Genomic DNA, 23,055 nt, shown 5'->3' on the forward strand with positions numbered 1-23,055 from the left:
TAATTTCAATTATTTAAAGTCATTTTGTGGGACATTTCTAAACCAGTCAGTTTTTGTTTGCTACATGAATTATTTTAAACAGAGGCAAATCCTATTTTTGTTTACGCATAAATACATAACTCTGCTTCAGAATTTAAGCAATGCAGAGAGAACATTGGCTGAAAAATAGTCAAATAGTTTACTTTTGAAAAAATAAACATCAACAATGCATTGGAAACTGTTCATTTTTAGTGGCCATTTTAACTAAATGGGTTCTTAAGTTATTTTATATGAGAAACAATGGGTGAAATTTTCTGGGCCCATTCACCACAGGCAGAAATCCCACTATTGGGATTTGCAACAGCGAGATCTCTGTTTCAGATCTCCCCCCCCACCCCACCCTCACTGGTGACGCAATCAGGTTCACGCCCAACACGGGCATGAACCTGAATATTGTGGAGTTCAATTGATCTAAATATTAAAAAACGGCTCGACACCATTGCTTTCAGGGTTGTCAGATGCTCTCCTCCAGCCGGCATAACCTAACACTGGTGGGAATCACTACTAGTTTACAAAAGCGGAAACCAGTTGTGATGACCACGCAAGGGGTTCAGAGGGGTGTCTACGCCCCGGGTTGTGAGGGACAGGGACAGGCAATGCCCAGGCGCTGCCTGGCTGCTGGAGCAGGGCTAGGGTGAATCCCTTAGAGAACCCCATTGGGGGGGGCGGGGGGGGGGGGGGTGGGGGTGCTGGGCTGGCTCCCATTTATGTTGGGGAGGTGATGGTGGACGGGTGCTGTGCTTACATAACGGTGGAAGGGGGGGAGACGGAGACTTCAAAAGGATGACGTGCCCCGGTGCCAGCAAGGATGGGAGAGGGCCGGGGGGAGACGGGGGGGGGGGGGGGGGGGAGGGGGAGGCACTCTAATGCCTGTGTGGTGTTTGGGGGAGTGTGACCCAACAATTGACGAGTGAGGGGAGGGAGAATGGTCCTCTGAGTAAGAGGGTTCGGGGTGTTCCCCTCGTCTGTTAGGGTCCCGATGTCTGAGGAGAGCAGGGGGCCTGAACAGCACTTTGAGATCAGGGCTCTCCGTAAAGATAGCATCCACCCATCCACCTATGGAGCTGTGCCTGCTGGGTCTGTGAGTCCCCACCCGCCAGAATGACAGTGCAGAACACTGCCCCCTCCCCCCTTTATTTCTTGGCAAAGTGTCAAAGGTTCTGGGGAGAAATGCATCTATTTAGTCAGAACCTGACACTGTGCCATATTTGTAAGAAAATTCTGCCCACTGTCTTCCCTTATTGATTGGCCAGCACATACCTGTTTTCTTTTGCCAGATTTCATCCCTCCTGCCCAATGGCTTCTGCTGGTTCTAAAGGATCATTTGTTATGAAACAGCAATTAGGAGCAGGACACTGGCTTGATATTTCCCTTCCCTACATAGCAGCATCGCAGATATCTCCGAGTGCCAGGAAACACCCGGCGAATCGCGCTATAGGACTCTGTTCCGATTCGGGTAGATCGCATCCTTTGTATTTATATAAAATCTTCCACATACTCTGATGCCCCAAAATTTCACAAGAAACAAATTACTTTTGAAGTGTAATCACCATTGTTTGACAGGCAAGCACGACAGCCAATATGCTCACAGTAAGATCCCACAATCACCAATGGAATGAATCGCCAGTTAATTTGCTTTGATCGTGTTGGTTGAGGAATCATTGTTGAGCAGGCCATTGGGAGAACCATGGGCGGTATTCTCTGATCCTGAGGCTAAGTGTTGACACCATCATAAACGCCGTCGTGTTTCCTGACGGCGTCAAAATGGCCTCAGGAGCAGCAAGTCTGACCTCTACAGGGGCCAGCACGGCACTGGAGCGACCCACGCTGCTCCAGCTGCTGAACCCGGCATCAGATGGCGGCGCTGGTCTGCGCAGTGGGACGGGCGCGATTTCCGCGCATGCGTGTTGTCTCCCTTCTCCGCGCCGGCCCCGATGCAACATGGCATAGGACTACAGGGGCCAGCACAAAACAAAGGAGGCCCCCAGCCCAAGAGGACGGCCCGCCGATCGGCGGGCCCCAATCGCTGGCCGGGCCACAGCAGAGGCCCCCCCCAGGGTCAGCCCCCCCCACAGGCCCCCCCAGATCCTTTAACACTGATGTCCAGCCGGGTAAGACCAGGTTAAAACGGCGCCGGCGGGACTCGGGTTTTTTTGTACGGCCACTCGGCCCATCCCGGGCGGAGAATCGCCGTAGAACGGCCCCGACCGGCGCCGCGCCAACCGTGGCGGCGCCAATGGCACTGATTCTCCGCTCTCCGGAGAATCGTGTCCCGGCGTCGGGGTGGCGATTCTCCGGCCTGGCTCTGGGGTGAAAGAATCCCGCCCCATTTGTTCTTCTGAAAAAAAATTCCAGCAGATCTTTGACATTCAGCTGACCCTATGGATAGGGGACAGAATTTAAATTTCCCCCCAGCCCATGGCAGATGGCAGATTGCACATTTAAACAGATCAGAGGATAGTGGGCAGGGACCTTGCTGTCTTCACCTCTCCACCCCAATCAAGTCGATGGGGGAAGGCTCATGGGCAGCCTTCCTGCTCTCCCTGCACCTCCCCCTCCACCAATTTAGGCCCTTAGGTGGGCAAGTAATGCTCACTTGAGGGCCTCATCCTGCTGCCACTAGTATTTACCCAGCAGCCTTGCAGGGGCCATGACAAACAAACCCATGAAAGGTTGTTTGGGGGCTTCCAGAGTGGGGTCACTCTTCAAATATACCCAGTGCCGAAGTATAGGACCCCACATTGGGAAGGTGGGATTGTCCTGTCCTTGCTCCAGACCCCCACCAACCCCTGTAACCTTCATCCAGCGGGACCCATCATGCATCACTCACCTCTGGCCTGGGTTCATTGCAACCTTGGGCCTTGGGTGAATTTTTACCCCTAAGAGCCTCCCTAGTGAAAAAATGAAATGAAATGAGAATGAAAATCGCTTATTGTCACAAGTAGGCTTCAAATGAAGTTACTGTGAAAAGCCCCTAGTCGCCACATTCCGGTGCCGGTTCGGGGAGGCTGGTACGGGAATTGAACCGTGCTGCTGGCCTGCCTTGGTCTGCTTTCAAAGCCAGCGACTTACCCCTATGCTTAACCAGCCCTAGTGGTGCTGTCGTTCAATAGAGCCACCAGCTTCTGATTGATGGGTGGGTGGGACCTCCACCTTGTGGGTCCTTGATCCTCAGGAATGTCTACCCCTATCGAGCTCAGTGCCTGACTGGATCAGCATATTGCAGGCATTCCCAAAAAGAGGCAACATGGGGCCCTCGCCGGCTACCAAGTTGGCACCATCTTCATTTATTCCAGCCCAGCATCCCAGTTTAACATATCATCTGGCATTCACTCAGTATTACACGTACGTTTCAACCTAGGTGCTGTGCTCAAGTCCAAAATACAGCTAAAAACAACTTCCTAGCCAGAAACAAGAGGGCCACTGAGCCAAGTTTAGTATATCTTAGTATATCAAGTACTTTACCTGTCAGTTCAGTGCAGCACTCCATCTTTGAATCAGAATATTGTAGAATGCAATAGTTACTACATTTATGAAAACAAGTAGTTCATTGGCTGTGAAGCACTGGCAGGGGTCCTAAAGACGTGAAAAAGTCAATTTAAGTACAAGCTCTTTCTTTAACTTGTCAAGAGAATATGGACTTCCCATTCGTCCTTTTAAGATATATAAAAACTACGGTTTAAATTTTCGCATCACAGTACTTGAATATGGGTGAAAAGAGAGGCATGTTGCCAAAGCACTCTTTTACCCTTTGTATAAAGTACTGCGATCATTTGATATTAGGCATTCTTGCATTTGTCCCGATGAATGCAAAATAAAAAGCTTCAGCAACATGTCTCTATTTTCAGCACTATTTAAATGCTGCACCACCAATAAAAGCCAGTGTTGAGAGTTCTATAACTGTTTAGTTTAATCTATGGATTCTACTCTATAATTCACAGAACAGGATATAATCATTTGGAGATTTTTGGCTTTGTGTAAAGTCATAAGTATGGCTTTAAATGGGTTGTTACAATATAAGGGCACAGACCATCCTGCAAAAGATTTAGCTCGAATTTTAATCTCACTCACTTTCAAGTTTCTATGGAAGGGCAATGGCGTGATTTCAAATTTAGCACAAACTGGCTTGCAGGGTGATATAATCTAACCCAACAGATTAATCAAAGAGGGCCCCCGACCTTCTCGATATATCTACCAATTGTAGCTCATGGTTTAAAGTTGGGGAGGTGAGGAGCTAGAGAAATACAATGAAAAGGTAATAAGGAAAGCTTTCAAGTTTTAGCTATTTTATTCTTGTTCAAAGGATTTTTTCTGCAGCCAGGTGATCCTGAAGTTTCCTGTACCAATGAATGCTGGTGTTAAGAACCCACTGATGCTATCTTGAAAATGTCTCAAAACTCTGAAGGAAAACTTGAAACACTGGCTCCTTGTGGTGTATTTTTGTTCGGAATAATGTAAGGAGCAATGTACAACCTAGTGAGGAACCAGTCCAGTCATAGTGTAAACAATTAATAAAGAATATTTGTTGAAGTAAAAGAAAAAACACATGATAAAAGACGAATGTACACTATGACACATAAGTATAGGAATAACTAAACGCACTGTTTTATCTGAAGTTACTTCTTGTTCCCAAACTATACCCACGTTCCCTGAACTCACTTAGGACACTCGGCTTCCTAAGCAACATCCAATTTTAGTAGCTCTGTGAGTCAAATACTCCCCACACAATACTGCTTAGGTGACCCACTCTGGGAAAAAGGTCCCTTCCGGGATCAGCAAAGGCACAAACTGCATCTTTTAGAGGTGAACATCTGCAATCTACTGGGCTCGAAATGTGAGATGGGACAGGCCTCTGTTGCTTGGGTTAGGCTGTTGAATGGAGAGCTAGCCTCTTCCCCAATGAGGGTGCTAGCAGTTATACTGGGCGGGATTCTCCCCTACCCGGCGGGGAGGGCCGTACTGGCGCTGAGGAGTGGTGTGAACCATTCTGGCATCGGGCCGCTCGGACGGTGCGGAGTCCTACGCACCTTCAGGGGCTAGGCCATCTCCGGCGGGGTTGGCGCCATGCTAGCCAGCACGGAAGGGCTTGGCGCTGCACCAACCAGAGCCAAAGGGCCTCCACCGGCCGGAGCGAGTTGGCGCATACGCGGGAGCGCGAGCTGGTGTCATCCCAGCACATGCGCAGGAGGGTTCTTCTCCGCGCCGGCCATGGCGGGGGTTGACAGCAGCCGGCGCGGAGGGAAAGAGTGCCCCCACGGCACAGACCCACCCGCGGATCGGTGGGCCCCGATCACGGGCCAGGCCATGAGCCCCCCCCCCCCCCCCCCGGGGCCAGATTCCCCCGCACCGCCCCGAGGACTCCGCAGGCCGCCCGTAGAGGCAGGTCCCGCCGGTGCGGACCTGGTTTAATTTACGCCGGCGGGACCAGCCGAAAACGGGCAGCCGCTCGGCCCATCGTGGGGTGGAGAATCGCCGGGGCAGGGGGGCCGCTGCAAGCAGCCACCGACTGGCGCGGCGCGATTCCCGCCCCGCCAAAACCCCGGTGCCGGAGAATTCGGCAGCCGGCGGCGGGGCGGGATTCACACCCCGTCTCTTTGATATTCCCCTCTGTGGATTCTGCTGTCTACCTCACTCAAATCCCTTGCTTTAGAAGTTATCATTTGTATAGCCCCACTGATCTCTGGTGAACAATGTTTATGATATGGCCATTCGCACCTCAACTCCTGCTAATCCAGTACTGGGCAGTTTTTCACATCTCATTATTTCTCTAGGTGCCTGCTAGTGTTGTTACTTTTATGTTATTTTGTGTTTCCTCTCAAGATCACTGTTAATCTCATTAACTTCCCTCATTCCTGACAGCTGGTATCTCAATCCAGGACGGTGTATTGTTCACGATCACCCTTTCTCACCATGCCTGCACACCACCAGCCTCAAAAGGGACAGGAACCTGGATTGCTTCCCGCTGCAGTACAGTGGTTTAGCACAATGGGCTAAACAACTGGCTTGTAATGCAGAACAAGGCCAGCAGCACGGGTTCAATTCCCGTACCGGCCTCCCCGAACAGGCGGTGGAATGTGGCGACTAGGGGCTTTTCACAGTAACTTCATTGAAGTCTACTTGTGACAATAAGCGATTATTATTATTATTAGCAGTCGGTCGGAAAACACATCAAATCTTCCAACCCTGACTTCATTAATTATACACAGGCATTTTACTCAATATTCAGTGGCAGGGCAAGCCTGGGTGGCACGTAGTCCACCATAGTGAAAAGGCGCCCGACATCACTGACCTACTATTGAAGGAAGAAGGTGGACCACCTGACAATGAAGATAGATCTCCGGAAGCAGTCTGAGACCGGAAGATGGACCTCCTGACAAAGAAACTGGATCTCCTGGCATATTCTGAGGCTGGAATGACACCGAATCTGGAAGCTCCATCTGTAGATGCTACCCCAACCCACTGTTGTGGGGTACAGGGTCCAAGGTTGCGGGCAGCCTCCATCTTAAACTCTGGGCAGCCCCAGGCATTGTTTGGATGAGTCCCGATATTTGTGTGCCACGTTGTTCCGAATGTGTTTCGCAGTGATGTGATTTCCCCCGGCACGCGGAGAATCTGGCATGGGAGTTTAGGCCTTTAATGGACTGCAAATGAAGTTCATGCCAGCCATGTCGGGCACCAGTGGAAGATCCTGCTGTAAATTCACGCTGGTATGAAACCAATTTCTTGGCCTCCTGCCATATTCTCCCACATTGCCCACCATCGAACCCGCCAGCAGGGGCTTGGGAGAATTCCGCCCAGCCATCCCTCTACAGTGGAAAGGAAAAATAAATCAGAGTATCAGTCATTTCCAGCTCATCCTCTGCTTAAGACCAGCATGGACAGAGGATCAGGAGTATACCAGTCACGCTAAGAACAGGTGTCATATAGGTCTGAGAGATCAGGAGACAGAAAAAATTGAGGAATTCAAAACCATTAATTTTCCTATGCTACAAACAAGAAAGCACATATTCTGGCCACTCGATGTCCCAAATGTTAATTTATTACCTGCACGTATTGTTGAAGTATTGTTTGGAATTTATGACCTTATAACCTGTTTATAAGACTAACTCAAGATATTTATTATTAGAAGAAATGAGATCAAGGCCAAATCTTAAGTTAATACCTTATCACTTCCTTGTTCTGTTAACCTTCTAAAAACAGCATTGCAACCTTGGCTTTTTAACCCTGCTTTGTAGACAGACCGAGCACGTTTCCTATTCTATGAATTCACTTCAATCTCATTCTTTAACAGAGGGGGCTACAACTAATGAATGCAAAGCACTGATATCAGAGCTGAAAATTCTCATCCACATTGGCCACCATCTGAATGTAGTGAACATGCTCGGAGCCTGTACCAAGCCTGGAGGTAAGGATTGAAAACTCCTCAACTGAGAGGGGAAAAGTTTAAGGGAGATATGAGTGGAAAGTTCTTTACGCAGAGGGTGGTGGGTGCCTGGAACACATTGCCGGCGGAGGTGGTAGAGGCGGGCACGATAGCGTCATTTAAGATGTATCTAGACAGATACATGAATGGGCAGGGGGCAGAGGGATACAGATCCTTAGAAAATAGGCGACAGTTTTAGATAGAGGATCTGGATCGGTGCAAGCTTGGAGGGCCGAAGGGCCTGTTCCTGTGCTGTAATTTTTCTTTGTTCTTTCTTTCTTTGTTAGAGCAATCAAGAATTTGATGGATTTTACAACCGAGCCACCTACTCATAATATCCCTCCTCTGTCCAGAAACATTTCTCATTGTCTCTGGAGCCTATTAATACTGAATACTTTAATGAGCTTCCCAGCGAACGTACTCCACAAGTCATATGAACATTAATCTAATGTACACTTTCCTAATTTGGGATAAGATAGCATAATGGCTTTCTGTAGTGACAGTAAAATGAACCAATTGTACGTATTGTATTGTTCGCTTCACTACAGTTCCAGATAATGGATGTCCCTGACCAACCTACAGTTGAACAATTGCAGTTTACTAAAATTAAACATTGTGCATGTCAGGGAACTCAGTTTTAAGTGTTATATTCAGCTTCAGAACATTGGTTTGTGAACCTCTGGCTCCAACATTCTTTTTGTGAATTTTTAAGAATATAATTTGAAGGGAAGTTCTGTATTATATGTTGCATTTCCCATCATTCTGATTACCAAGAATAGCAGTGACAGTGAGGTTGAAAGTGCTGTAACACACGTGCAAAATGATGGGAGTGTCAATTGAGTCGGATTGCCACTCTACTTGAAGGTTCTTGCAATCCAAGCGATCCTATCTCACCCAACCTTCCGGCAAAGGCCGGCGAGATCTGTGCCGTGCAGCATGTCCTCGAGGTCTGGTGTCAAGGGCTGTAAAGTTGAAGATAAGTAAGTCATGCTCCCCTTTTTATGGCACTGGCTGCTGTAAACCAGCTTTAAAGGTCAACCAGATTAAAGTTCTTTTACAAGTTAATATATGGTAAGTGGGGAGGGGGTTGGGAGGTAGTCTGGTCGGGTTGGGTCAGGTTAGGTCAGACCGGGCCGGGCCTTGGAGAAGAGCGGGGGTGGTGGGGGGGGGAGGTTCCCATTTGGGCCTAGCCTTGTGGGGACAGGGGTGGGGGTGCAGGTCCAGTCATGTCGGGTCTTATAGCGAGTTTGTCCAGACTGGGCCTTTACAGGGCTGGTGGTGGGAGAGGGGAGGGACCTGGGTGGAGCCTTGGTGGGGAAAGGGAAGGGAGGGCCTTGCAGGAAAGATATGGATCAGGTCTTGATAGAGGGGGTGGGGGGGTATCTGGTCAGTTTGGACCTTGGAGAGGGATTGGGGTTGAGCCGTAGGGCAGTGGGTCTGGTTAGGCATGTTGGTTCGGGCCTTGGAGGAGCTGTCAAGTTGGGTTGGGCCTTTGTGGGGGAGGTCAAGGGTTGGGCGGTCCTGTGGAGGAAAAGGGGCATGGTTGGTGGGGGGAGGGGAGTCCTAGGGTGGGAGGAGTGCCATGGGATGTGGAGTCTCGTGCAGGGTTGGGGGTGCCCATGGAGGGAGAATCCTGAGGGGGGTGGAGGGATGCTGTGGAATCAATGTTGGGGGTGGGTTAATCGGGGCGAGGTAGGGGAGTCTGCTGGCGGTTTGAGGGTGTGAAGGGAGTCCCTTGGGAGGGTCGATGTGGGTCTGTACAATAGTTACCAGAAGCTAGAAATGCTTTTAATTCTTCCAACAATTTCTGGGTAATTATTGATGTAACACAGTCAGAGCTCCCTGAAGGTTGTGATTTAGATCAAAATTTTTGGATGGTTTCCATTGCTGGGCAGTTGCCCAACTGACGCTTGCCCTTTCCAGACTTGCCTTACCTGGGAATGTACAGGGTGTGGGGTCCCCAGCTTACCTTTGGGGTACTCCTAGATACGACGTTCTGGAACTCAGAAGTTACTATTTAGATGTAGAATGACCAGCACCCAATCTCTGCAGGCGTTAGACCCACTGTCAAAATTGTGGAGTCTATTTTTTCAAACGCTTGTTTAACAAATTGGTCACCTCATGAACAGAGCAGACATTGAGCTTATCATGCCCAGTATTCTTCAGCAGTCCCTGCGGCCTCCTACCAGCGGTTTGCTTTTGACACTCTTTTCTTATGGAACCAGAGTGATTGGAGTGCTCCCTCACCATTCCAACTCAGTCAGAATCATCCTCACTGATACACCCATTGCACCCGCACCCTCACCCGCCCCAGCCCCCAGAGACCATTCCAACACCTGGAACTTACCTGAGGGCTACTGTTGGCGAAGGCAGGGAGGAGACTCATTCAGATGTGAGGCCTGAAAACCAACACATGTCAAACATCAGTCTTTGTGCATCAGTCTCCACAGTCCCCAGTCTGTGTCTAAAAAGGGCTACCACTCATTTCTATTCTAATGTTCGGAACTTGGATGAATTGTTATAAGACAATTATAACATCATAAAATGGTCAGAGCACAGAGGAGGCCACATGGCCCATCAAGCCGATGAACAAATGAACATATGGGACAGGATTTTCCTGCCAGCCCACCACGTGTTTTTCAGCAGCGGAGGTGGCCCGCCAGCGGGATCTACCTGTCCCTCAGTTGTCAACAGGATTTCCCGTTGACAGCACCCCCTGGTCGCCGGGAAACCCATGCGTCGGCGTGAACACGGTAAATCCCGCCCAGGAATTAGGAGCAGGAGTAGGCCACACAGCCACCCCAGCCTCATCTGTCATTCAATAAGATCATGGCTCATCTGCTTGTATCTTCAACCCCGCATTCCTACCTACCGATAACCTTTCACCCTCTTGTTAATCAAGAATTTAGCCAGCTCTGCTAGATTCAAAGACACTGGGCGGGATTCTCCACTCCCACGCCAAAGTGGCCGCACCGGCGTGAACGCCGTCGAGGTCCACAACGACACGGCACGACCCCGGTCCCGACCGATTCAGGCCCTGACAATGGGCCAGGATCGGGGCCGCGTCATCTACACGCGCCAGGCCTTGTCGCCCGCGTAAAAGCGGCGCCGCATAGATGACGCGGCCGGCGCCGCATAACGGGCATCATCCACGCATGCGTGGTTGCCGTCCTCTCTAAATCCGCCCCGCAAGAAGATGGGGGATGGATCTTGCGGGGCCGCAGAAGGAAGGAGGTCCTCCTTCAGAGAGGACGGCCCGACGATCGGTGGGCACCGATCGCGGGCCACCCCAAATTCCAGGAGAAGCCCGGTGCAGGATTCCCCCTTGCCCCCCCCCCCCCCCACAGGCCGCCCCCCCCCCAGCGTTCACGCACCGCCCACGACTGCAGCGACCAGGTGTGGATGGCGCCGGGGGGGAACCCGCTGTTTTGGCCTGGCCGCTCGGCCCATCCGGGCCTCAGAATAGCGGGGGTGCCGGAGAATCGCCATTTTGGGTGTCTCCGGCGATTCTCCGGCCTGCGGCCCGCAAAACCCGACCGGGCCGTTCCCGCCGCTTGGGAGAATCGTGGGAGGGCGTCGGACCGGCGTCCCCGGAAATTTTGGCGGCCCAGGCGATTCTCCCAACCGGCGTGGGAGTGGAGAATCGCGCCCACTGCTTTTTGCGAAAGAGAGTTCCAGAGACTCTCAGCCTTCTGAGAGAAATAAAAATCCTCATCACTATCTTAAATGAGCAACCAGATCTATTTTTAAAAATTAAATAAACTAATTTTAGCCATGTTTTCTTTATTGTATAATAATCAAATTTCCATTAATTACAACAATTAAAATTTATTTTTATTCCATGTTCAATCTCTTCTGTCAGAAACATGTTTCCTTGCTGATAAGGCTGCGAAAACATACTGGAAAAGTTAACAATTTGTTTCACAAAAGGAGTCTCGCCAATCTGGCAATAAGCTACATGGACCAGGAAAGTTTGAGATCTGGTCCCCTAGCTGTGTTGAGTTTTAAAATCTCAGCATGCCAGTAGAAATGCTTCAACTGTCCAAAGAGTTAAAGCTAAAGAGAGAGAGAGAGAGGGGGGGGGCAATTTGCAGCATAATATTATCTTCATCCTCTCATCTGGGAGAGGGCCTAATCTTCAGTCATGTCAAGTGAGAAAAGAAAGAAAACCCATCACAAGAAGATTGTTAGATTCTCTTTTGTTTCTTTGTATTCCTTCTATCAGTACTGGAAGGGTTACACTGTGCTATTAATTGAATGATGAGTTTAGTAACTAATTAGTTATTATCTAACGTACACCAATACCACCCTGGATTGATGAGTTCTGAAAAGCAATCCCTAACGTATCGTTCACGATCAGCATTATGAACAGTAGGTTGTCGTGGATGTTTGTCAAGCATAACCTGTAAATTCAGAAGTAAGGACTGTTTCCAAGCATAACAGCTTCTCAGTAAAAATTAACTTCTTGCGGTCAAGTCACCAGTTTTAAACTGTTTTCCTTTCACTGCCGTGCATGTGCAATAAAGCAATGTTCTATGTATTTAAGAAAAAAAGTTCTCATGCGTTTCGTAATCGCTGTTCTCTGGAACTTGTTTTGTTTGTTTTTCACCAGGCCCTGTGATGGTGATTGTGGAATTTTGCAAGTATGGAAACCTATCCAATTACCTCAGGAGCAAGAGAAATGATTTCATTTTAGTCAAGGTATGGCCAAAAACTGCGAACATGATTGAATGTTCAAGGCTACTTTGGTAACCGGAGAGATAATGGTTTATCCAACAGCCCAGAAATTGCAATCAATGCACTTTTTTATTATTCCCTTAAGAATACAATTTTGTCTAGCGGCATGCTGGCTAACTCATTTGTATTCGGCATGATTTTATTGCAGTCATTAACTGATTTGGAACAAAATCGATTCACCACTGCAGTGAAGTAACTGCATAGTGCACTATCAGATAAATGAAATATCTTGCAAGTTCATTTTTTAAAAGGAAGTTGCATATAAACATAAACACAATTACCAATACGCCACTTGGAATGGTGGAAAATCATAAAACCGGAAGGAGGAAAAGAAATATAAAACAAAACAGCTTAATCGTGTGAATTAGAGTCTACTATCTAAGGGTCTTGGGCTGCATTCTCCAATCCCTCAGCCGAGTGTTTCTTGGTGACGCACCGTTCACTGGCAACGGGATTCTCTCTTCCGCTGCTTATCAATGGGTTTTCCCATTGAAACAACTCTACGCTGTTGGGAAACACACAGGCTTGGGTGCGCTGGAAGTGTGAAAAGAGTATCCCAATAGCAGGAGAATTTCAACCTTTGTCCTGTATTTATCATCATCCCATTAAAGTCAAGCACAGTTACCACACAGTAGGTAGTGTCTATTCATTATGTTGTTGAGTCTTTGCCATTAGCCCAACGTGGCACATCACATATGGTCCCACCTATTGCATCTTCCTGCAGTCTCTGTAAACCTGCTGTCTATTTCCAGTGTCAGAAAAACAACCAGCCTGAAACACTTCTTGATGGGACCAGTCCCGAAGTATTGGAAGGCATAAAGCGAAGACTGGAAAGCGTGGCGAGTACAGGAAGCTCAACAAGCTCCGGCTTTGTGGAAGATAAGAGTTACAGTGACGCAGAAGAGGAAGAGGAAGGTATGTTCATCTTCCTTCCGGTCTGTATTACATTGGGAATAATTGAATTGCCACTAACGGAGCAAGACTATTAAAAATCTAAAACAAGAGAAATTTATTGTATGAATAGGGAATTTCCTTTCAAATAAACTCGAGTGACCCCATGAAAGGCTCTAAATAGACCTGAAAAAAGGATCAAAACATCCTGTTGGACTTTACAATATTATTGAACTACTTGGACAAATCCAATTGCATTGGATACTTTATGCTATCATTAATAATCACATTGCCATTGTCAGTAAACTGAATGGTATTAAAAGTAAACAACCCCGATAAGCTTACAATTTCATAATACTGTCTCGCAAATCCATATAAGAATTAGCCATTTGAGGGTTGCAAATATATTCTAGCAACCTCGTTTGAGCTCTCACAGTGGGGGAAGACAGAACTTAGGAATGGGACTGTTTCCATTTTTGAGCACCAATATCAGCATCAAGCACCTTCAGGCCAGCCACACCACAATGACATGCAGAGGAATAGCAATTCTGCACTGAGGACCTATGTCCATTCCATGAGGTAGACAGAGAAGATTTTTATCTTAACCACCTGCCCACCGGTTTCTACACCCTTTTAGACTCTCCTCGTACTACTACCAGCAAATATGCAAGGGTGTTGTTGCTGGATGGCACTTTGCGGATTTTTCATCCAATTTTAAACTCTCAATTAGCTCTTGTTAGTCAGTAATGAGGGTCCTACATGGTTCGCCTGTGTGGACCCTCCTTTGGTATTGAGGAAGATCTATTGACAGAAGCCATAAACTACAACAGTGGGTCAGAGGCAACTGCACAACTGCGAGATTGCACTTGCACGATATCTTTTAACCAGCAGTCATGACCTTTGAACAACTGCCCTTGCACAATCCAGTGAATGTGCAGTGGCTCTAGTGCTTTACCAGGTGTTCTGAATTCCAGCCAACAATATAGAGAAGCAAATCCAGATAGGAGCTGCTGACTGCAATACAGATAAAGATCTATCGAAAATAAAAGATTGGCACTTCTGCTACATTTACATCCACACAAATGTGAGGTTATCCATTTTGGTAGGAATAACATCAAGAGGGATTATTATTTAAATGATAAAATATTAAAACATGCTGCTGTGCAGAGAGACCTGGGTGTGCTAGTGCATGAGTCGCAAAAAGTTGGTTTACAGGTGCAACAGGTGATTAAGAAGGCAAATTGCTAGAGGGGTGGAGTTTAAGACTAGGGAGGTTATGCTGCAATTGTATAAGGTGTTAGTGAGGCCACACCTGGAGTATTGTGTTCAGTTTTGGTCTCCTTACTTGAGAAAGGACGTACTGGCACTGGAGGGTGTGCAGAGGAGATTCACTAGGTTAATCCCAGAGCTGAAGGGGTTGGATTACGAGGAGAGGTTGAGTAGACTGGGACTGTACTCATTGGAATTTAGAAGGATGAGGGGGGATCTTATAGAAACATATAAGATTATGAAGGGAATAGATAGGATAGATGCGGGCAGGTTGTTTCCACTGGCGGGTGAAAGCAGAACTAGGGGGCATAGCCTCAAAATAAGGGGAAGTAGATTTAGGACTGAGTTTAGGAGGAACTTCTTCACCCAAAAGGTTGTGAATCTATGGGATTCCTTGCCCAGTGAAGCAGTAGAGGCTCCTTCATTAAATGTTTTTAAGATAAAGATAGATAGTTTTTTGAAGAATAAAGGGATTAAGGGTTATGGTGTTCAGGCTGGGAAGTGGAGCTGAGTCCACAAAAGATCAGCCATGATCTCACTGAATGGTGGAGCAGGCTCGAGGGGCCAGATGGCCTACTCTTGCTCCTAGTTCTTATGTTCTTATGTTCTTCAGTTACTGACACTTGAGCTGTTTTCCAGATGCTGAAGATCTATATAAACGGCCGATGGCTATGGAAGACCTGATCTGTTACAGTTTCCAAGTTGCCAAAGGCATGGAATTTTTGGCGTCAAGGAAAGTAAGTTAATTTCTAGTTAATGCAAACACCGATTTTACCCTCAACATGACTTTGCATATTTTCTCTTGGTACTGACCGAGACATTTTGTTCCAGCATTAATCATTAATATCCTTGTCAAAATAGGTTTAATAAAATTAGACAGCATATAATCATTGGAGTTCAACATCCTTTACTCCTCACGGAGCTTTAGGTGGAGAATGGATAAGATTCACCTGCCGGCTCAAACTTTCGAGTTTTATATCCGAGCCATTTTGAGGCCTGGGCCAGGTTTAAGTGTGGAACTCACTACCACCAGAAGTAGTTGCGGAAAATAGTTTTGATGTTTTCAAAATGAAACTGGACAAGCACATGTAGAAAGATATGCTGAAGTCTATGATGAGGTAGAGTGGGAATAGAAGATTCATGTGGTGTATAAACTCTAACACTGATGAGATGAGCTGAACAGTGTGTTTCTGTGCTATATATTCTATGTAATTCTATGTCATTTGCATGCCACTGGCAAGCTACAAGCACCAGGCAATTGCTTCGCTACACCACAGCTAGAGGACAGGAAATCAATTGACTCCCATTCTGATGTGGCCAATAATTGGAGGGTTGTACCTGAGGAGGGAAAGTGATGCTATGACAGGCCTGTGGCAGGCAGACATTCTCAACCTCAACTAAGACACCGTAAAGAGGCACTTAGCACTGCCTAATATTTCCCCATAGGGAGGCAAGCCATACTACTATTTCATTCTCATTGGAAGCCGAGTGAGTATTGGCATTGATGGCGACCTAGCAAAGTGTTTTGGCTTCCATTTTCAGTCACAAAACCCCCTCCAAAATTAAAATCAGTGTTCATTAAAAAAATACACAGCAAAAAGAACATAATGGGCTTTGTTTCTAAGCTCCTGAATATTCCATTTTAATTCCAGTGCATCCATCGAGACTTGGCAGCCCGCAACATCCTTTTGTCTGAGAGCAATGTTGTGAAGATCTGTGATTTTGGGCTGGCTCGTGACATTTACAAAGATCCAGATTATGTACGGAAAGGAGATGTAAGTTTACAGGATACCAGCTTTCGACCACAGAAGTTGATTAACTGGTGCCTCTTGTTTCTCTGTCCAGTGGCTGATATAGTCTTGTGCATCTTTGCAGGCTCGACTCCCACTTAAATGGATGGCACCAGAATCCATATTTGATAAAATCTACACAACTCAGAGTGATGTCTGGTCTTTTGGAGTGCTACTGTGGGAGATATTTTCCTTGGGTAAGCCCGAAAAAAAGGAACAATTAACATCAGGAAGCAATTTGGAGTTTTAAATTTCAGATCTAAATGTTGCCTGAGGCTGCATGTCAAAAATTAGGATTGGATGCCAATTTCAATATTATTACTTCAAAAGATATGTCCAGTTACTTTTTATATTTTGTACATAACTCTATTGTATAGCGATATCTATATATATGTATCTATGTGTTTGGGGATCAGATATAACTAATAATGCATGGATTAAATGAGTATTTAATTAATTACAACAGGAAATTACATTGCCTTGAAATGGTGTTGTACAATACTAACAAAGGTTCACATGTCTGGCTTAAATGGCGTTGTCCACAGTTTTAGAAAATCTGATTTCATAATTTTATGGAATTTTATCATAAATCATAATTTTATCAGAAATCTTAACCTTTGGAGAATGTCAGTGGCAAAAGCCTAGAGATGAGTTACTCGTTTAATCTGAATTGAGGATTTGAGCATGGCATTTTAATTGAAAGATTATCAAAATTATTAAGAAAAGCAGGGCAGCACGGTGGCGCAGTGGTTAGCACTTTGCCTCATGGCACCGAGGTCCCAGGTTCGATCCCAACTCTGGGTCACTGTCGGTGTGGAGTTTGCACATTCTTCCCGTGTTTGTGTGGGTTTCATCCCCACAACACAAAGATGTGCAGGATAGGTGGATTGGCCACACTAAATTGCCCCTTAATTAGAAAAAATGAATTGGGTACTCTTAAAAAAAAAAATTAATCATTACTAAAATCTATATCAATTGTGCCATTATGTGAAGTAAAAAATGGCATTCATTGATGCATTGTGGGCGTCGCTTGCTAGGCCAGCATTTATTGCGTATTCCTAGTTGCCCTTCAGAAGGTGACGGTGAGCTGCCTTCTTGAACTGCTGCAGTCCCTGAGGTGTAGGTACACGCACAGTGCTGTTAGGGAGGGAGTTCCAGGATGTTGCCCCAGCGACAGTGAAGGAATGGCGAGATATTTCCAAGTCAGAGTGGTAAGTGACTTGGAGGCGAACCTTCAGGTGGTGGGGTTCCCAGGTATCTGCTGCTCTTTTCCTTCCAGATTGTAGTGGTCGTAGGTTTGGACGGTGCTGTCTAAACAACCATGGTGAGTTACTGCAGTGCATCTTGTAAATGGTGCACATGGCTGCCACTATTGGTCAGTGGTGGAGGGTTTGAATGTTTGTGGAAGGGGAGCAATCAAGTGTGCTGCTTTTTCCTGGTTATTATGTATTGCTAATTTAATAGGGAGATTGCTCATTTTCTTTTCAATGCTTTTACAATTTTGCCAGAAAAACAAATATTATCCCCTATCCTTGCACCTAGTAAACGGAGGGGATCTTACCTTCCTGCTTGTATGACTATCAATCTACAATATCTTGATTTCTACTGGTTGAAACTTAGCCGTGAAAATCATTGGCCAATATAAGCTCTTTGTTGTTCCTATTTTCAAATTGGCCAGACAGAATGAACTGTTCTATTCCAGAAAACCAGGTGTTAAAGAATAAAAGGGCAGCCTAACATTTGCACAGTTTCTACGTTTTTTTTTATTTACAGAGATCTGCATTACAAACTTGCACCACTTAATCAAACAACCACAGTTTCAATTTTCTCCTAATGAATCCTCAGATAATGCCCACCATGTGAACATTGTTAAATACTCAATTAGCAAACAAGCCTTCACCTGTTTTATGCTCTGTCAAAGACCAATTTCACTCTCTATAGGTTTTTTAAAAATGGAAACATGGTCAGGGTGGGTTAAGAAGCGTAACAACAGATGATTACAACAGAATGCCAATCCAAGGGCAAGTAGGGATGAGCAATATATGCTGGCCTAGCCAGCGACAGCCACATCCTGTAAATTAATTCTAAAAATTAAAAACGTGCATGGTAGGCCAAATACAAATATTTTTACTTTGATATCAATTATGTGTTGAGGTTTTTAATTTATTGATTTAGTTTTAACCCTTATGATAATAAAGTTATTTATCAAGAAATTAGCAATTTTCGTGCCAATGCCAATCACACCAAATGCCAGCCGAAAGGTTACCTGCAGCCCAGAATGACAAACTTTTCCCTGAATCCATTGACTTCTCCAAGGTTAAAGATAACCAGAAAAAATACTTTTACTTCCACACCGCTCCAAGGGTAAATAAATGTAATATTTGAAACATAATTGTTAATTTGAAGACTGGATGAAGCTCAGAAATTTGTAGCTGTTAGATCTCGACTTCATTATTTGCAAATTGATGAAAGTCATGTGCCAGAATAGTATCATTGTGATTTGATGGCTGGCCTTGAATGATCACAATTGCACGATTGGTTCTTACAGGTATTCAAACCATCTATTTTGTTCTGTATTTTCAAAAGCCAATATATCCAATTTTACTTGCTGATTTAAAGTGCAACTTTTTAAACTTAGGAATTGAATCTATTCAGTGAGCGGTAAATATTGCAGCTCCATGGGTTTTCAGTTTCATTTGTTTTTTGCGACAAATCTCTTTTCAAATCTCATTTTAAAGAAGTTGTGGATTCCTGAAGTACTCGGAGCAGTATTCGCATCTCGCGGTTTGGTGAACATTTTCCGCCATTTTCTCACCAAAGGAGCTGACACATGCCACTGTGGTTACAGTCTCCTGCCTCTGCAGATCTCACTATGATGACTATTCTTTATGTCTGAGCCTTACTCCTGAGTGCCAGCCAGTTGTTGACCGGTTGTCGACCATGGGGTTGGCTGGTTGCAGGGTGGGGGGGCCTTGCGATCCAACCTTAATTCTACCCTCACCGAAACATCCACCTATGACCGCTTTCTTAAAGATTAACTGAATACTGACCGAGGGAGAAACTTGACTAACTCTTTTTCTCTACACTTGCTCAAGTCAGTGAGGTATATTAAGTTCCTTTAGTGCTGTCAACTGGTGTCAGCCAATTTAGCACAACATAGTGAGCGCAGTCTACCCCAAAAAAACGTTCTCGGCAGGATTCGCAGGGTCGTTCCCAGCGCTTGTGGCACCGGGAACCACCTCGCTATCTAACGGCACTCTTGATATTTCGGGCCCCGGCAGGGAACACCCCCTCCCCGCGGCCACACTTAGCATCAGTCCTGAACTGAGGAGCAGAGCTCTTCCATGCAGGAAGAGATCAGGACACCATTTTTTTTAATGGTGCACTGTCGCAACCCATAGACTCCCCAAATACCCCAACTCACATGTTGGGGGGTCTTTGAGCCACTCCCCACACACCAGCTGGGCACCCCAGGTCCAATCCCAGGTGTGGGCAAAATGCCAGCTTGGAACCTTGGCATTGCCAGTCTGGCACCCCTGGCAGTGTCCCTGCCAGCCTGGCAGCACAGCTGGGCACCCTGGCAATGCCAGGTTGGTACCTAGGTGACACTGGCAGTGTGCCTAGGTGGCATTGCAAGGGTACTGGCTGGCAGTGCCAACAGGCCAAGGTGGCACCAGCAGTGCCAGCAGCCTGGCCAGAGGCTCACCACCTGGGGTCACTGGTTGCCTGGGAGGCCCCCCCACGTGCCGGTACACCTGGTCCCCATTTGTGGGAGCCAGTACTAATCGGGGTTCGGCTGGGGACCCCTCAGCAAGGCCAATAGATGCCGGGTCAGCACGGCTGAGGGGGTTTTAAACTCTGGTTGGATCTTGTGAGGCATAATGGCCGCCAAGAATCCCGGGGGAGCCCTCTTCCGGGATCTACCGGCCGTGTCCCGCCCCGATTTCAGCGGGACAAAGCCGGCAAACCGCGCTAAGTAATGGGAACTGGATCTATACACCTTCTCTGGTTCACATAACATGATTCCCCAGCTGTCAGTGAATATTTACTGAGATTTTACGAATTATTTTCAGCCATGTTCATTTCCATCCTTCATAGTAGAAGAATCTTCACCAACGGCTAATGTTGGCATTGTTTGAAAGAATTACGATGTTTGTTTCCTTTACCTCCCCTATAAAATTAAAATCTTCAGATTTAGTGAAATGCTCGGAATAGCAAAGTTAAAACAAAAAAAATCTATCACTCGAAAGATGTATAGACACTACAATTCAGTGGAATATTTCAGTTTCTTCAGGGCTGCTGCATGTTATGAAATGATTAGCACCACAGATTGGACAATATTTTGAATTGGTTTCATGTGAAGTGTGACTATTATAGGAAAGAGGATAATGTTTCTGCAGAGAGAGCAGTGGGGAACTGGCATGGGATGTAAATACAGAAAATAAACAAAAAGTAATGAGAAATGAACAACAGCAAATTGGCCACCCAGTCCGGACGTATTTTCAAATTTAATTAAATGTCTATAAACACCTTCCGTACCAGATGTTGCTATGGAGTGGATGGATTAGACCATAGTTTTGCCTTGTGCAGTAAAGTAAGAATGAAAACTTATGGAATGTCATGTGGACAGAGATAGAATGAATGGTTGCTTTAGACTGAAAGTTTTTCACTGGTCTTATAGATCCATATGTGCTGCCTCTATCACAGCTACATAATAAAACATGCAAATAAAAAACTCAGTGAATACTTAGGCCTGAATTTCATTGGGTTGGAGAGAGTCTCCGCCTGAGCCAAAATGGTGACAGAACCTGATATTGGAAGTCCCTCCCCGAACCCAGCACCCCTATTTTCACCAGGCTGGAGGAAGGCGGGAGGGGTGCAGGGTTGCACATCCACGGCTCACTAAGGCCACTGCACACATCAAAGTGCAACTGCCTTCAGTCAGGTGTGACTTTTGTCACCAAGGTTTCTGAAATACAACTCGTGAGCTTTAGAACCTTCAGGAGAAGGTGTAAACTCACTGAAATTCTTTGGACAGGTGCCGGGAACTTTTGGATATATCCAGAGACACCTGTGGGAGAGGTCCAAGGATTGTTGAAAGAAGACATGAAATGCATAAAAAATTGAATTGTCAAGACATTTAAATTTCCATGACCACTATATTAAAAAATCTGCAGTTCAAAAAAAAATCAGTGCTTGCTATTTCACGGTCTGCTGATACAAGTCTGAGGGCAATCATAATAGGATTTATGCTCCATGCCTGATATCACAACCTATCATTATCACACTGGGGTGCCTGTCAGTTCAAAGTTTGATTGCCAGCTCCAAGTTGTTATAAAGGACAGAGTTTTTCAAAAAAATGACAAAGTGTCATTTTCAGCAAGAAAATCTGTGCGATGCTCACCAGTCCCGGTGGCGCATCCGGACCACATTTTCCGGTACTTTGAACAAATATTTTCCCCCACGTGATAAATGCCATGCTTGAGACGTGAAGCGTCTGATTTGCCCACCCCAGAGGTCATCTGAACACTTAATAAAGGGGGCACTGCATTTAAGCTGCTCCATACCACTTGATCTGATTCAAGCCAGCAAGATGGCAGCTAGAAAACCAGCTCCTAGATTTATGGAGGGATCACTCAGATGTTTGCTGGATGCCATGGTGGACCACCCACACCCACCACAACCCCATCCCAGAAACCCCTGATCCTACCTCCCCACACCAACCCCTATGCCCTCCCGGACATACGCAAGCCCCACTCCCCCCCCCCCCCCCACCCACCCCCACCCCCCTCCAACCACACACCCTCCCTCCAGAGCTAGCCAGTGGACTCTATCCCCTTGGACTCCCTGGTGCTAGATGAAGACAGTGGTACACACTTCCTTCCTCACTCCCGGAGGCCATGGCGCCTGGTTCCAGTTTTTAAAAAGCAGTAGTAATTCGCGCCAGCTTGACATCATGCCTGATGGGAGGGAAGATTCAAAGAGGGCTGAAAATGCATCGTTAACCATGCTAAGTATATTATAATGGATTCAAATTCGTGCAGATCAGGGCGTGACCATGATCGCATCATTGGGGAGGACTCGGGAAGATTGCATTCCAAAGTCGTCCTGAAGCAAATCCTGTTTCGGACTCTCACGAGATTTAGCAGAATCCTGTTTCGGGCTCTCACGAGATTTAGCAGAATCCTGTTTTGGCCTCTCACGAGATTTAGCAGAATCCTGCTTCGGACTCTCACGAGATTTAGCAGAATCCTGTTTCGGGCTCTCACGAGATTTAGCAGAATCCTGTTTCGGCCTCTCACGAGATTTAGCAGAATCCTGTTTCGGCCTCTCACGAGATTTAGCAGAATCCTGTTTCGGCCTCTCACGAGATTTAGCAGAATCCTGTTTTGGCCTCTCACGAGATTTAGCAGCTATTACAGATTTGTGCCCTTGCCAATGCAGCTGCTATACCTCGCCCAAAGCCTTTGAAGTGGGGATTAACTACCTGAATAAAATGATTGCTTTTGTAAGGAACCCTGAAGGAAGTTAAATGTAGTGGATGCGTTTTAATTAATTAGGGGGCGGGATTCTCTCTGCCCGGGGCCGGGACGGAGAATCCCTGTGACCGGTGCGAATCGCGCCACGACGCCGGGACGCGGTTCTCCGCAGAGCCCCGCTGGCGCCGTTCTAACCTGCTCTCAGCCGGCGGGACCTCGGCGTGGAAGGGTCCAGGGCAGCCTGTGGGAGGGAGGGGGTGGGGAGGAGGGGGGATCGACCCCGTGGGGGGCCTCCGTTGTGGCCTGGCCTGCGATCGGAGCCTGATACAGCAACCTGACCCAGTCAATAAAGCCCCGCCCAAATCCAAACTGTCCCAGTATCTCCCACAGATAGTCCCATTCTACCAGATCAAAAGCCTTTTCTGCA

General features: G+C 46.7%; 1 protein-coding gene and 1 long non-coding RNA gene across 3 annotated transcripts in view; one reads left to right on the plus strand and one right to left on the minus strand.

Annotated features, from left to right (window-relative positions):
- The window catches only part of kdrl (kinase insert domain receptor like), a 283,571-nt gene that overhangs the window by 205,101 nt on the left and 55,415 nt on the right, over positions 1 to 23,055 (plus strand). The window contains exons 19-24 of the mRNA XM_072505640.1: positions 7,331 to 7,444; positions 12,075 to 12,163; positions 12,952 to 13,114; positions 14,999 to 15,096; positions 16,012 to 16,134; positions 16,235 to 16,346. Of these exons, the coding sequence (XP_072361741.1) occupies positions 7,331 to 7,444; positions 12,075 to 12,163; positions 12,952 to 13,114; positions 14,999 to 15,096; positions 16,012 to 16,134; positions 16,235 to 16,346 (699 nt within the window). The remainder of the gene's footprint in view (positions 1 to 7,330; positions 7,445 to 12,074; positions 12,164 to 12,951; positions 13,115 to 14,998; positions 15,097 to 16,011; positions 16,135 to 16,234; positions 16,347 to 23,055) is intronic.
- The window catches only part of LOC140421169 (uncharacterized), a 92,171-nt gene that overhangs the window by 18,413 nt on the left and 50,703 nt on the right, over positions 1 to 23,055 (minus strand). The window lies entirely within an intron of this gene.

The sequence above is a fragment of the Scyliorhinus torazame genome, chromosome 5, assembly GCF_047496885.1.
Source record: "Scyliorhinus torazame isolate Kashiwa2021f chromosome 5, sScyTor2.1, whole genome shotgun sequence".
Lineage (NCBI taxonomy): Eukaryota > Metazoa > Chordata > Chondrichthyes > Carcharhiniformes > Scyliorhinidae > Scyliorhinus > Scyliorhinus torazame.